The sequence below is a fragment of the Melozone crissalis genome, unplaced genomic scaffold (assembly GCF_028551555.1).
Source record: "Melozone crissalis strain CALT ecotype California unplaced genomic scaffold, PUWL_Pcris_2 ptg000056l_1, whole genome shotgun sequence".
In the NCBI taxonomy this organism is placed as follows: domain Eukaryota; kingdom Metazoa; phylum Chordata; class Aves; order Passeriformes; family Passerellidae; genus Melozone; species Melozone crissalis.
In genome coordinates, this window is record NW_026535834.1 from 4,823,442 (window position 1) to 4,838,201 (window position 14,760).

The 14,760-nt window shown below is 45.7% G+C and overlaps 1 protein-coding gene across 1 annotated transcript in view; it reads right to left on the reverse strand.

The window, feature by feature from the left end:
- HIF1A (hypoxia inducible factor 1 subunit alpha) overlaps positions 1-12,424 on the reverse strand; it is a 34,642-nt gene extending 22,218 nt beyond the window's left edge. The window contains exon 1 of the mRNA XM_054286682.1: positions 12,240-12,424. Within this exon, the coding sequence (XP_054142657.1) occupies positions 12,240-12,274 (35 nt within the window). The 5' untranslated portion in view covers positions 12,275-12,424. The remainder of the gene's footprint in view (positions 1-12,239) is intronic.
- Between the last annotated feature and the right edge of the window lie 2,336 nt (positions 12,425-14,760).

A 14,760-nucleotide genomic window follows, 5' to 3' on the forward strand; every position in this document is an offset into this window, starting at 1 on the left:
AACTGAGAGTTGTCGGATTCCCGGCTGTTTAGATGGTCTGGAAAGGCCCGGGATGGCCTTGGGCCGCCCGCGCTCCAAAGGACGAGAAGGGACTTCAGATCTTTTCTCGGTCTCGGTGTTTATTAATTGCTTACCTAAAAGATTTTCTCTTGGCCTGACAGAGTTCTGCTCAGCAGTCAGCCATGGGCACACACTGAGAGCCCCCGGGGCGGTCACTTATCTTTAGACCCGGAGTTACGTATACAATATTTATCATTTTTCTCCAATACCCTCTACCCTTATTAACCAGTGCACTTTTGGTAAGGACCAATCCCAAAGTGCCAACATCACCACAGAAGATGGAGGCCAAGAAGAAGAAGAAGAAGGAGAAGGGCACGCCCCAATTCCTCCATCTTACTTCTTTAGACCCCCCTGTACAGAAATCTTAAACCCTGTATCTCACACTCCAATTAACTTGTCCCTTCACCATTCACCCCAGTGAAATCCTCCTATCCTCATACTGATGTTGTCTCCTGTGTAGGATCAAAGTCCAGCCACCAGACATTTCTGGCAACATTCCAGGACTCCCGAGCCCCCCAGGGGTGGCCTCGGTCACTCTGCACCTCAGTCCTGAGAGGCTGAGATCCCACAGAGAGTCCTTAACTCAGGGAAAGCACTGTGCAACAACAACTAAAACCTCAGTGTGCTGTCACCATTATCCTCCAAAACAGCCCTGCACCAACTGCTAGGAAGAATATTAACTCTATCCCAGCTGAAACTGTAACATCAGCACAAGAAATTCTGTTGCCTTAGACAGATTCACCTTTACAGTTTGGATATTTTTTTGGCCACTCATTCAAGATCCCTTCACAGGCAAAATATTCAATCTACAACAAAAACTCAAGAGAGAATTACTGGAAGTAAATGGCAGAATCCACCCAGATTGCTGCAGCTTTGTCACTGTTTCCTTTACAACTGCAGACACTTTTAAGTTAAAACTCCCCTGCTTTGGCAATCATCTGAGCACTTCAAGTCCACAGGTTTGTCAGGCTTGTGTGAATCACACAGGGCACTCAAGAGATGAAAACAGACAATAACCTCACAAGTTGGGATTTCAGCCCTTGTATTTTCTTTCTGACAGCCTAATGTTCTTGAACATATTTTGGGTAGTTTCCAGATTTTGGCCAGGTTTTAGCACCCTTGGCAGCAGCCTTCAGCAGGAACAGTCAAAACTTCTCCCAGCCATTGAATTATTGATTACCAACTGAAACACTGCTCAAATCCAGCCCATAGTGCTTTCTGTTAAAAATTAATCCCAGAGTAAGATCATCAAGTGCTGCCAGCTGGAGCTGATGGGCAAAACCCAAGGAAAAAGGGATGGTGGAACCACTCAGTGCTGCCTGAGTGGCAGCATCTCCTCTCCCTTTTACTACATGTTTCCTTTCTAGAAAGGCTGCTACTATAGATAGATGTTTAAACTGTACAGCACAACAGTTGGCTATTTTTAGCTGCTATTTAAACCTAAGCTGTAACCAATCTGAGTAAAACCCAGCCATTTAAATAGGAAGATTAACTACCAGCTTCAAAGAGCGTTTCTTTAATGGATCAAATTAATAGGGAAAAGGTCTTTCACAAATGAGGTTTAATTACCAAGTGAAGTCATTGTTGCCTCAACATTGAAATGTCACCAAACTAAAAAAAAATTCTTTGCTATTGCAACTACTCAGAGCTTTGTTACAATTGCATAAAGTAAATTAAACAACACACATCAGCTTGTGTAGCTGCTCACAATTTTCTGTGTAGTCAATTAAATGACACTGAATTCCTGTAAAGAAAACCTATTTCCAAAGTGAGCATTCTCCTCACCAGAGGGGAAGGAAAGGGAGCTCAGGGAAGGGGGTTTTAGACAGTGAGATGTGAAGTGCCACAAAATCAGTTTAAACAAATCATATCACTTTTCTTATCTGTTCTATTGGAGCTGTCCCTGTGTAGAGCTCATGATCTTCTCAACAGAAAGAGCATTCAGCAGAAAAGGAGAATTTAAAACAATTTAAACATTCTCCATTTAAAACAAACCCCAAACTTCAGAGCTGTATTGCAGCCTTCTGCTCTCAGTCTGGCAGGAAACAAAAACACCTCAAGAGCCTGAAGAAAACCTCAGCTGCTGAGTGGATTATACATGCAATGAAAATATCAGAAATGCCCGTGCTGGACAGGAAATTGCATGCATTTGCAGGTCTGATTTTTCCTGCACAATTTCAGTGCCAGACATTCATTTCCATTTTGTATTTCTACCAGAGAATACAGAAGCAGAGGATCATAAGCATGTTATCCATGAGAGCTCACTGAAAGCTGTTTCATTGACCCCTTTAAACCCAATAGCACTTCTTATATATGAGAGATATTTACATGCAATAGCTGAATAAAATCTGAGCTCCAGAAGATATGTGAGTTACAGACCCAGAGGAAAAGGGTATTTCACAACCAGGACTCGCTGCAGCTGAACCAAGAGCTCAGCTGAAGGATATAACCCAGACTCCCACTCCCTGCCTCAAATCATTGAATAGAAACAAAGTTGAACAGCAACAATTTGCCCAAGAGCCTTGGGAGCAAAGCACACCAGCAGCAACCCCGTGCCACCAGTTACAGATGTTAAAATTGGCCTCTCTATTTTGAGTGTGCAGCTCCTGCCCTCATGGTCACACAAACCTTGTGGGCCACAGCATCTCCCAAATAACACATCATTCTCCAAACCAGCCCAAAGATCCCTCCACAGCAGATTCCTACAAGTGAGCCCCCAATTCTCTTAATACAGCCCCAATTTTTCATCTCCTTGACTGAAAAATAATCAATCACCACATATAACTTGGCCTATTCCTCCTTATTTACCAATGGCAAATAGACCAGAAAAAAAACCAAAAACCAAAACACCCAAAAAAAACCCCAACCAACCCTGGAAAATACCACCCGTAACTGGTAAATTTTGGTTTAAAATAATTCGAGAAAAAATGGTCAATGGATAGAGCTTAAAATGTGTAGCAGTCAACTTTGTGTCCTTCTAGCTTTTAAAATCACCACCCAGTATAAGAAAATTTTTATACTGTGTACATATTATTTGATTAAAAAAAAAAATTAAAATCAAGAGGTTTCCTTTATTTCACTTTGCTATGGTCACAGATTTTTCTCCCATTCAAACTTACTATTTCTCTAATCAGGTACATTTTACTCTAGAGGTGTTTTCAGTTCCCATGTAAAATAACTTGTGCATGATTAATTAACCTAGGCTCATCTTTCTCGATACAGGTTGTGAGAACATTATAAAATATAAACATCTTCCAATAGCAATTCACATTTTTCTCTTTAGAATTGCTTTCTTCAACCAAGTGACTTTGTATTTGTGACATTATTTGTTCCTAAAGTTTCATAGACATATACATTGTAGAAAACAAGAAATTCTAATTATTAATGCGTTTCAAATCTGGTAACATCTTCTTGAGCTTTAACTAGTTTTCAGTTCTGCCATTAATTGCCACCATTTGCCAGTAAAAGATTCAGATAATATTTCCGTGCAAGTAACAATCTCTCCTCTCAGACTGTAAAATTACTTTAGGAAACACCTGGCTTAGAAATGGAGTCACAAAAACTATATCCACTATAATACAGCTTCATTTTGTTTCTTCATCACACCAAAAAAGAGATGTAAATATTACAACATAAAAGTATATGGCATCAGGATGGTGTTGGAACTTTAGAAAGTAGAACTTTACAAAGTAGACCTGCAAGTGGTCTCACGTTTAATTTTAAGGCTGAATGCATTCCTGAGGTTGATAAAAAACTTGGTCACCTTCCAGGCCCAGCCTAAGCAAGGTGTTTCTGGCAGCACAGCTGAACAGGACACAGGGGCAGCTCCTGGTTTGCAGCCATACCCAGAATAACCAGTTGTGTCCATGTGGAGAGCACATGGCTCAGCCCTGGGCTTGTCCCACCAGCCACCCTCACCTACAGCCACAGTGTCAGGACAAAATTTACTCTCCTGACTGTGCTGAGTACACATTCACTTGGGTTTTTTCACTGATTGTGAGATCTGTGTTTTGTCCAGAGCTGTTAGCCATGATACTTGCTAAATTATTCCTCCATGGAAAGGAGAAGCTAAAAACAGTGGAACCGCTCTATTGACAACTTCATAGAAAAAACTGGTTTATAGTTTTTACCACTCAAATCCAGTTATTTAGGTATAGGGGACCTCAGGAGCTGATCAACTTCAATGAGGAGGGACAGAGCTGCAGTGTCAGCACCATCTATCAGGCCTTGAGACAGACCCACACCAACATGGCCCCGAGAGCCCCGTTCCCTCTCCCTCCCAGCCCTGCAGTGACACACTTGTCTGTCCTGACCAGCAGCCCAGACTGTTCATCCCTCAGCAGGCAAACTTTTTCCAAATTGCTTGGGAGGGGTGCTCCTTCCTCCTATTGCAGCCCTACAGAATTACTGCCAGTTCTCTATGGGTTGGGGTTATTGCTTTGACCCACCTTGCTCTGACGTGATTTCCTGTTAAAGTATTATTGCTTTATGGCCAATTTTATTTACTAGTTCTTATGATCTAGTCTGTGTAGAGAGTTCTTGTGAAGGGAAAAAAAAAACCCCACACCCAAACCTCATGTGTAATCAGAAGCATGTGATTATACAGAAGAAAGTCTTGCCCTTCATGAATTAATGAACATCACAGCCCACTAATCCAGCTCAGGAAAAGAACTCAGAAATTCCTTACGTACAGTATGAATGTTCAAAAGAGATTTTACTGCAGAAACTAATGTCATATCCAAGCAGAAATGACACCACAAAAATTATTCCTTTGTGTATTTCTTTCTAACACAGCAATTCAAACCATTTTCTACACATGAGGATAGTTACAGGCACTTCCCATAGCCTGACTAGCACCAAAACAAACCCCTAAGTGATAAAACTCTAACAAATCAGGAGAGCAAGCAGGCAGGTCAGCCTGGATTAGCCACAGCAGCACAAATGCTCTGAAAGCCAGCAGGGTTTGCAAAATGAGAGAGGGAGAGGCAGCGAGAGGAGACTCACTCAGCTCACCTAGAGAAGCCTTCCCCCACAAATCCAGATAAACACCCACCCCACAGACAAACCCCAGCACAGGAGCCAGCAGCACAGCCCTAATGGCCTGAACCCACCACAGCACCACCCTGACAAGGTTATCCATCATCTGCATTTGGCCTTGGATTGACCTGAAACCCCAACTACCTCCCCACACAGAAATGTGAGAAAGAAGGGAAAAGCTTCAATATTGTCATTTCTAATTTAGATCATGGTGAAGGGATTCTATCATGTCTTACTATACAGTGTAACCTACACAGAGTTTACCTTTGCATGGTAATATACTGTTTTAAAATAAGCACATGGCATACAGTGGTGGCATATAAGATTTTTTTTTCAGCTAAGTTATTTGGCTTTTTCTTGAATATTTTTTCCTTAATTAGTTGTGCTTTACCCTTCAGGATTAAAGGTACATAGTAGTAAAATTGTGTTTATTATTACTGAAAAATCAGAGCTATTCAAAAGAGATATCTGAACACAGGCTTGACAGAACCAGACACTAAGTGCTCTCCTCCCTTCAGCCCTTCTGCTTTTGCTTCTATCAAGCTCACAAAAAATGATGCAAAACATATCCCCAAGATATCTGTCAGGCTTTCAGTAAACAATGTTTTAGCTAAGAACTGGTCTACCTTCAGACAGATGCAGACTCTTGATAAAGTAACTAATTTTAGTCTAAATCATGGCATTAAAATCCATCTTCTGTTTTGTTCACTGCATTTTGTTTTCAAGATTGGAGGCTGGACATTTTCCCTCATTGCTTCCATCCAAGTTTCATCCCTTCACCTCGAGTTCCTCAACTGCTTTCAGTTAACAGGGTATTTTGTAATCAAAGGTTTTTAAGAACAGGGGGGAAAAAATAACAGAAGTAAGAGATATCAAGTTTTATTTTTCTCTGTGAATAAAGAGCAGACCACAAAGCAGTCAAGAGAAACATTTACAACAATAGCTAGGACAAAAAGCCTGCAGCAATGTCAGCTCAGCATCCAATAGACTCAATAGGGTGCAAGGAAAAAGTCCTTTCTGAAGGACTGAGCACCAAAATTCCCATCCCCAGCTAAACCATTCCTTTCTTTAGTTTTGCTAGTGGAGGCTGCAGCCTTTATATTTGATGTGGATTACTTTATGTCTTCCAAAGGAGGTGAACAAGAAGCAAACATAAGGGGATAAGCCTTTAATAACTCCCTTTCTATCATAACAGTCCATTTATTATTCTCATTTGTGAGCAAAAACAGGAGGCTTGGCCTCAAATCCTTTTGCTTCTTGAAATGCACACATTTCCATAAAGTGACATCAGTCTAGTTTTGGTTTAGGATTGACAATGAAAGAACTCATTCTGGTAAAAAAAAACAGGTCATCTTTTCCAGGTAACATTTCCAGGATTATTACATATCAAGTCAAAATGTTTATTAAATTAGTTGCTTGGTAAAACCTTCCACTGTTGTAAATATAATCAGTGCTGCTGATTCAGTAGCCTCAATTCATCACTTGAAGTTCAGGCTCTATTTTAATGCAGCGAGTTAAAAGATTTGTTGTAACATTTCTCAGAATGCTTAAGGAGCATTCATTCACACCAAATTAAACAGAAGCTGCACAGTATCTCTGCTAACACACACATTTAAGCTTTGGTGTCTTTAAGGAACAACCAGTGGACCATCCTGATGCACCAGTTCTTGTCCAGTGCCAGCAAAGCCATTTTGAATTTCTTGCTACTAAAACATCTCAAGCTTTTAAAGGGCTACATTTCTGTACTAGTCCCAGTGTTATCAGACTTCAACAGGAAGAAAGGACAGATCATGCACATGATGAAGCTGCTCTTTATCAATGCACTTTCTCTGAGTTCTCAAACCCAACCCCCAGGCTGGTATGAACAGGCACAGCTTCAACCCAGGCTGTGGCTCCACATCAAAGAACCCTCATGTTCATCACCTACATAAACTGCATTCACAAAATACATATGCTGGCATGCATTCACTTCATTCCATGCTCCTAATGATTTCAGAATGTAATTTTGGTAGAGATTTTTATTCCAAGCTAAATAGAGAGATGTTAGTAGAGAAAAACCTCAACAGGCTTCGTGTCCAATGGTGATTTGGAAATCTGGATCTTCCTTGAATTTTCAGTCACTAAAGTGCAAAGGCTTATCCTGTAGTCCCCAGCATCACAAAACCTCCCTGTCTGTCCCATTTAAGAGCAGCCCTCAGTGGAAAACTCAGATTCTCCTGCATTCTCTTCCATCCCCTCTAACACAAAGGAAATTTCTTAGGAGAGGCTCAAAATGCGCAGACTTTCTCAAATTCAAAAGGGAAAGGGCTGTTATAACATGAAAAGATGATTAAGGTCCAAGTTCTTTCCATGCATTACCTAGGTGGTTTTTCTGAGGCATGTAAACACCTGCCCATATAACTGTGTGTGTGAAGATAAAAGGTGCAATAACCTGGAACATTCCTTCCTTTGGACACCAGCTTGCTAGGAATGGGTTACTGTGCCTTCTTGTAAAGCTCTTGCAAGATTTGTTTTTGTTTTGAATCTGCTTGTTTTTTAAAGAACACATCTTGTAATTGAATTGGTATTTGCATCTCCTTGGAAGTACCATCAGGAAAAGCTTGATGCTCTCGTACACCACCACTAAACCATGTGGGATTCCCTCCTGGCTTTACTTAGCCATGCACATTCTACAACCAGGTAAAAATTATTTTGTTGGCATGTCCTAACACCAAAGCTCTTTAGGAATAAATTAATACTGCCAAATTCTCTTCAGTAGTACAAAAAAAAAAAAAGGATTTTTAAAAATCAGCAGCTTCTGTCATTCAATGTCCCCTTTAATATCAAAAATCTAGTTGAAATCCAGTATATTACTATTGAGCAACATGAACACATCTAAGAATTCAATTCACTGTGTTACACAGGCTCAGCAAGAGTCCTCCAGGCTCCCAGGCTGGAAGCACACCAACAGGAACACGCACAATCTTAGGGGATTTGGGTTTACACTGCAACACCACTGACATTTGACAACGTTATTAATATTTATTGACTAATTTTTTTTATTCCACTTCACCATCAGCAATCAGAGCCTTGGAGGCAGACACAAACTCGAGGCATTATAGTTCAAGGACAGGGAGGAATGAGGAATAAAGTCTACGGCTGCTTGCACAAGGTGCAGGGGAGGAAGCAATCACCTGCAGGGGAATTCACGCATGGCACCCGTGACAGCAGCGTGGTCTCCTCTGGTGGCAGCAGCAGGACAGCGTGGCACAGCTCCTCAAGGCTCACAAAGGGCATGCCACCTTAGCCTAGCCTAGGTAAACCCTTGATGGGCACTTCTGATAAGAGAGAAACCAACCAGCAGATGGGGATGGCAATTAAATGAGAGAATAAAATCGATTATCCACTTCACACCTCCACCTTTAAACCAACAGTTGACTTAAGTGCCACACTTAGGATGCTGATAAGAGCATGCAGCTACGTTTGTTACCCCCTACACCTTCCAAAAATGGTCCAGGATGTGCCTCCAGGAAAGGAAAAGCTTTTCAACAGAAGGCTGAATTGCTAGAAAAGCCTGAAAGGGCTTCAAAGAAAAACCTCTCACTGTCACATCACCGTGTTACAGACCCCCGACAACCTGGACCATCTGATCACAGCTGCAGCAGCCCTCTTAGCTAAGCATGGATGGTTGTTGGTATTTCAGGCACCCCAACCAAGAGACCCAGACTGCAGACACTGTGTTTTAAAGGGCAAAGCAAGCAGGACTGTAAACAAAAACCAGAAAACCCTCCTGCTGCTTCCATCAGCTCACTGGCAAATTATCAGACGTTCACTGATAAATGGAACCAAAGCACCAGCAGAGCAAAATTATGGAAAATTTCTGCAATAAGCAAATCCTCCACAGCTATCCTTCCCTGATTTTCGGTGCCTTGATGATGATGAGGACGGGCAGTAGCACTATGCTGTCCCCTTCATCTTTAGTGGGCACTGGAAAACCATTTCTGGTCATTTTTATTAAAGGAATTCACAAAACTTTTCATGTTTGAGGCAGTGCAAAGAACAGACAACACAGGTAAGTCGTATGGCAAGGCAAACAATCCAGAAAAATCCAGAAAGCAGAAAAACCACTGTTCTGTGAGCCAGAAACCACTGAGCCTTCCCCATACCTGTGGGGAGACTCTACAGGAGATTTACTGAAAGATTCCTCCTCTTCTTACAGCCCGGATTACACAAAAGGGTTTTGTATTCACTTTCGACTCCAGCAAGGGTGGCTCAGTTCCCCCAGCGCTGAGAGAAATTCACAGACAAAAGCGGCGGCACAGACAGTCCTAAAGACCTCACACAGGTTTGAGAATAACCAGGGGCAGCCACTGCCCCTCAGAGCCATCAGCACAGGGCACAGCCTTCTCAAACAGATTCTGGAGCTGGACTTTGGTGGCAAAAATCCAGCAGGAAAACCCTGATCTTCCAAATCATCCCCTTTAGACGCTAAAAAAATAAGTTTCAAGGCCCAACTCTGAGAAAGTGAAAAGCTGAAGTTCTTCTGCAAGGCACTCGTATTAATTTTATTATTAAATTTCACTGGCTTATACCATCTTAAAACTCAGACTGAATACTCCAGAAGCCACTCATTTTTATTTCACACCTATGGCATTAAAATATGTATTTTATGCTACAAAGACTTACAGCACACTAAAAAAATGAATCTGGGTTACCTACCAGCTGCAAGCCACTACCAAAGTAAGGACTAACCCATAACCCTAAATGGCTCATTGACTTAAAAAGGCACCAAAATTCCTCTGCTAATAGTGAAGTGCCACAGCACAGACCCGAGGAAAAGCTTTTCATTGCATCAGCCATCTGCATGCTGGAGTTTGCTAAAAGAATATTGAGAAAAATCTCACACTTCTCACCAAAACCTTAAATTTGGCTCAAATGAGAGAATGATGAGCACACAAAGCTCCCATCAACTCTGTTTCACCCGCTCCATGCACTGGAACGCTGTCCTTGCAGCACCCGGGGGAAAACCCAGGAGCACATCAAAGTGATACAACTACTGAAGAATGGCTAAAACCCAAATAATTCAGTATCTAATCATGGTGCTGATACTTGATTTCTTAGGGAATCTTGACCCCTCTGCATATATGAGAAGCTTGGAACCACATCAAAAAATGGACTCAACAGGCCAGTAGAAAAATCCACACCTCCAGATACTGCTATGACCAAATTTCACTTTAAAGACTAAGACATAAATTTGGGCAAATTCCATATTTTCTGAATCTCACAGCGTATAATTAAGTAAACAACAAGCTTTACATTAACTATCAAGAGATAAACACTATCCACATACAAGCAGAGGGAGAGGCAAGGAAGAAAAGAATCTTAACCCATGCCAAAATTGAGGTGTACTGTATATACAATTAGCTAAAGTTTTATCATCAAAGATGATAAAGAACAGGACATAAAGGACTTCTCCCTTCAAGGTATCCTGAATATGGACACTATTAAACCTAAACCCTACAAAAACAACCCAGCTTTTTGAGAAATGTTTCATATTTCCATGCAGCTCTCTGCTGAGCTCACATCCTTCCTTTTTTTGCTTAGCCATCTTCACTCAAGTGTACATCCACAGCCCCCAGGATGAATGTACCACAGACACAGCTTTATGTTTTCCATTAAAACCCTACAACAGGAGTAAGGGGAATATCCCTTTATAAGAAACATTCCCGACTTTGAACTTTGTCTGCAGGAAACAGAAAACAACAAATTCTCTTTTTTAAGCCCTGCCTTTAGGAAGGAAGGATAAGCTTTGCATACTCATTCTTGCATTCTGAAGAAAGCAGATTACATCCAGGATAAGGGAATTCCAATAAAAAAAAAATAAAAGTCCTCCAGTGGGGCAGAATGGTAAGTAAAAAATAAAAAATGCTCAAGGGCAAAAGAAAAAAAAAAAGACAAAAAAAAAATCCCAATAAGAAGCCACAATAAAAAAAAAAGTATCAGGAAACAAGTCTCAAAGCCCCTTCCCAGACCTGCCACTAAATTAGGGCATCAGAGCAAAGCGCAGATTAATCATGTTGGTTGCAACATTTTCTCACAGGCTTCCCAAGAGCCATCAGGCAGGAGCAGAGCAGCTGGAGGCTGAGTGCCACCCCGGGGTGCCCCCGTGTCGGGATTTCTCTGCACCCAGAGCCGCTTCTCCCCCATCGCAGCCCGGCCGCGGCTCCCAGGGCGCTCCAAGGCAGCCGCTGCTGTCCGGGCGCTGCCGGTGCCGGTGCTGCCCGATGTTCCCGGTGCTCCCGGAGCTCCCCGCTCGGCACAAAGCTCACCATCCATTTTACAACCCGGCCACGGCTCCTTCCCGACACAACTTACACGCTGTAACACTCAGAGCGCTTAACCTGCTCAGATGACCCTCGCATACAAGGGCAGGCAAAACCCATCTCGAAGAATTAAAAGCCGAGAAAAGGTATCGATGGCCATATAAACAAGCCTTCTGCAGATGGCGAAGAAGGCAATTAATCCCCCCACAAAGCCCCACCGCCGGGACCGGCTCACCCGAGCCCCCCGGCTCCTTAAACTTCACCGCCTAACAAAGGCTTTTAAGGCTTTTATTCCCCCCCCCCTCTTTCCTCTAATTTGCGCTTACAATCCTTGGTGAATTATTCATACTCCTCAACTCACATTGTCCATCCGCTCCCCCTCCCCACTCCTCTTACACCTCCCCAACGCGACTTTTGGGGATTTTTTATTTAAAGCTTAATATCTCCAGACTGAGAACCGGCCCTTTTCCGCACAAAGCCGGGGCACGGCGGGCTCGGAGCGCGCCGGGCACGGGGCACGATCAATCCCTGCCCGCTCATTTCCCGGAGCGGAGCAGCCCCCGGCTCGCTCCCCGGCACCGCGGCCGACACCGGGCACCTCACCCCCGGCCCCGCCGCCAGCCCCGAGCCCCGGCCCGCTCCCCCCGCCGACAAAATGGCGACGTGGACGAGAAGGAGAAGGAGGAATGGAAGAGCGGAGCGCTCCGCGGGCCGGGGGAGCGCGGGGAGGGCAGCGGGGAAGAGGCTGAGGAGGGGGCGGCGGTAACAAAGCAGGGGGCGGCGGGGGCCGGCAGCAGCGAGCAGGGGGGAGGCGGGGGGCGGGCGGCGCGGCATCGGTACCTCTTCTTGTCGGTGACGCCGCCGGGGCTGTCCATGGCGGCGGGATGGCTTCTCCTCCTCCCGCCGGCTCCCTGGATGCGAGGCGGCCGCGGCTCCGATGGCCGCCAAGGGGCGCGGGGAGATGGCGGCGCTGGCCGGGTCTGGGGCCGCGCGGGCTCAGAGCATCGGGGCACAGGCTGCGGGAGGTGCGGGCGCGGCGGCGGCGGGCGCGGCGCGGGCCCGCGCTGCGCCAGTGAGGAGCGGCGGCGCGGCCCGGCCCCTGCGCGCGGGGTCAGCTGAGCGCTCAGCTGGGCGGGGGCCGGCGCCTCACGTGCGGCGCTGCGTGCGGGGCGGGCCCGGGCACGGCCGGCCCCACAACGCCGGCCCCACAGCACTCTCCCCATAGCGCCGGCCTCACAGCACCTTCCCCATAGTGCCGGCCCCACAGTGCCAGCCCCATAGCGCCGGCCCCACAGCACCGGCCCCACAGCGCCCGCACCACAGCGTTGGCCCCACAGCGCCCGCCCGCGGGGGCTCGTCCCGGCCCAGTCCAGCCCGGTTCAGCTCAGCTCTGCCCGGCCGGCCCCACATCGGCCCCACAGCACCGGCCCCACAGCGCCAGCCGGGGGAGCTTGTCCCAGCCTAGCCCAGCCCAGCCCGGCTCGGCTCGGCTCGGCTCGACCCGGCCCGACCCGGCCCGCTCCGCTCCGAGCACCGCCCGCGCGGATCCTGCCACAGATCGCACCCCCGTGGGCACAGTGCGAGGAGCTAGTCCTTTCTTTATCTCCTTCTTTTTTCCTTTCTCATGTAACTTTGTTCGATGCTTGACTCTGCTGCCTCTCCCAAAGGTGTCGTAGTACAATAAAAACCCAGGATGTTTAGAGTCATGGAATCATCGAGGTTGGAAGAGACCTTTAAGATCATCCAGTTCAAACATCCACCTAGACTGCCCCTAACCCACATCCCCCAGCACCTCTTAAACACCTCCAGGGACGGGGATTCCACCACCAGCCTATTCCAATGCCTGACTATCCCAACAGAGACATTTTTATTTTTTGTATTATCTAATCTGGATCTCCCCTGTCTTGCCTTAAGAGCATGTCCTCCTGTCCTCTCACTGCGGCCACGGCTGCAGAGACCTCCCTACAACCTTCTCTCCATGAGTTTTAGACAGTGATGAGGCCCCCCCTGAGACTCCTCTTCTTCAGACGAAGCAAACCCAACTCCCACAGCCACTCCTCACAAGACATTTTCTAGTCCATTTCCAGTTAAAGGGTTCAGAACCTCACATTAATTAAAGGGAGCAGTCAGCTCCACAGCCAGGCAGCCCAAAGGGGGAACTGACAGGTAATTAAGCAAATTCGAGCAAGTTTTACAACTTCCCAAACCAAACCCAAGAGCAGAGCAAAGGAGGCTGGACCAGGGCTGTGCCGAAGCACTGCGACCCCTCTGCCTTCCTTCCTTGCTACCCACCCAGGCTGGCCCAGATCCAATGCCATCATCCCAGTGCCTGTGTCCAGTTTTCCTCTCCCTGCTCTCCCCATGGCAAGCCTGGCCTCAGGCACTGCTCACCTGAGAGCCCCAGGAGCTCCTGCTAACCACTGTCCAGGAGGGGCTGGACAGTGTTCACCTGGCACTGACATGGCCACACAGGCGAGTGGCCTCTTGGATCAGGAGCCAGGATACAGCCATGGGAGAGCAAGGAGAGGAAACTGGGGCAGAGCCCATACATTTAAAGTTAAAAGCCTTAGTTCTGTCAGAGTCATGTATGGATGAGCACTCTGGGGAGGCAGGAAAGGCACAGTTCCAGGTGGAGTGACCCCACAGAGCTCAGGGGTTCCTTTACATCTTCTGGGTTCCCACTAGCAAGGACTTCAAGTGACCATCTGGAGCTGAGCCTTAAGAGACTACTCAGTTTGCAGCTCAGCAGTAATGATACCTTTAAAAAAAAGCAGCTTTGACAGGCATAAGTGACATTCTTTAGCTGCTGTGTGCACATGTGGTGACATAAGAAACACCTGCAGGGCAAAGTAGATGGTGCTTCAGTGCTGCACCTTCCTAACACTTCTGGTGTGGATTCCCAACTCCAGGTAACAAGCAGTTGGTTTAGGCATACAGTCATGGGTGTTCTGTGTTTGGAGGAGCTATTATTATTTTATTTTGTTTAGAAGAATTAAAAGCAGTGACTGTGACATTTGTTACAATCACAAGGAGTCCCTGTATGAAAAGGATTGCTTCTGCCCACAGCAGTCAGATACATGGAAGAGGCACAGGTGCTTCTGACTACTTTTATTCCTTCAAGGTTTTTCTATCCAAGCACAGACAAAGCCCAGCTCTGCTTTGCTTATGAGCTGTGACAACACAATAGCCCGTGGCAATGTGGCTGTGAACTACTGATATTTCTGTTGTTTTGTGCTCACTGGAGCCTCCAGAAGAAAAACAATCTAAGCAAGACTCAACCTCAAGTGTCTTGCATAAGTATCAAGAAGCCCTCCCCAAGGGCTCACAGACAACTTTATCTATCAAAATGAAGTTTAGGCAG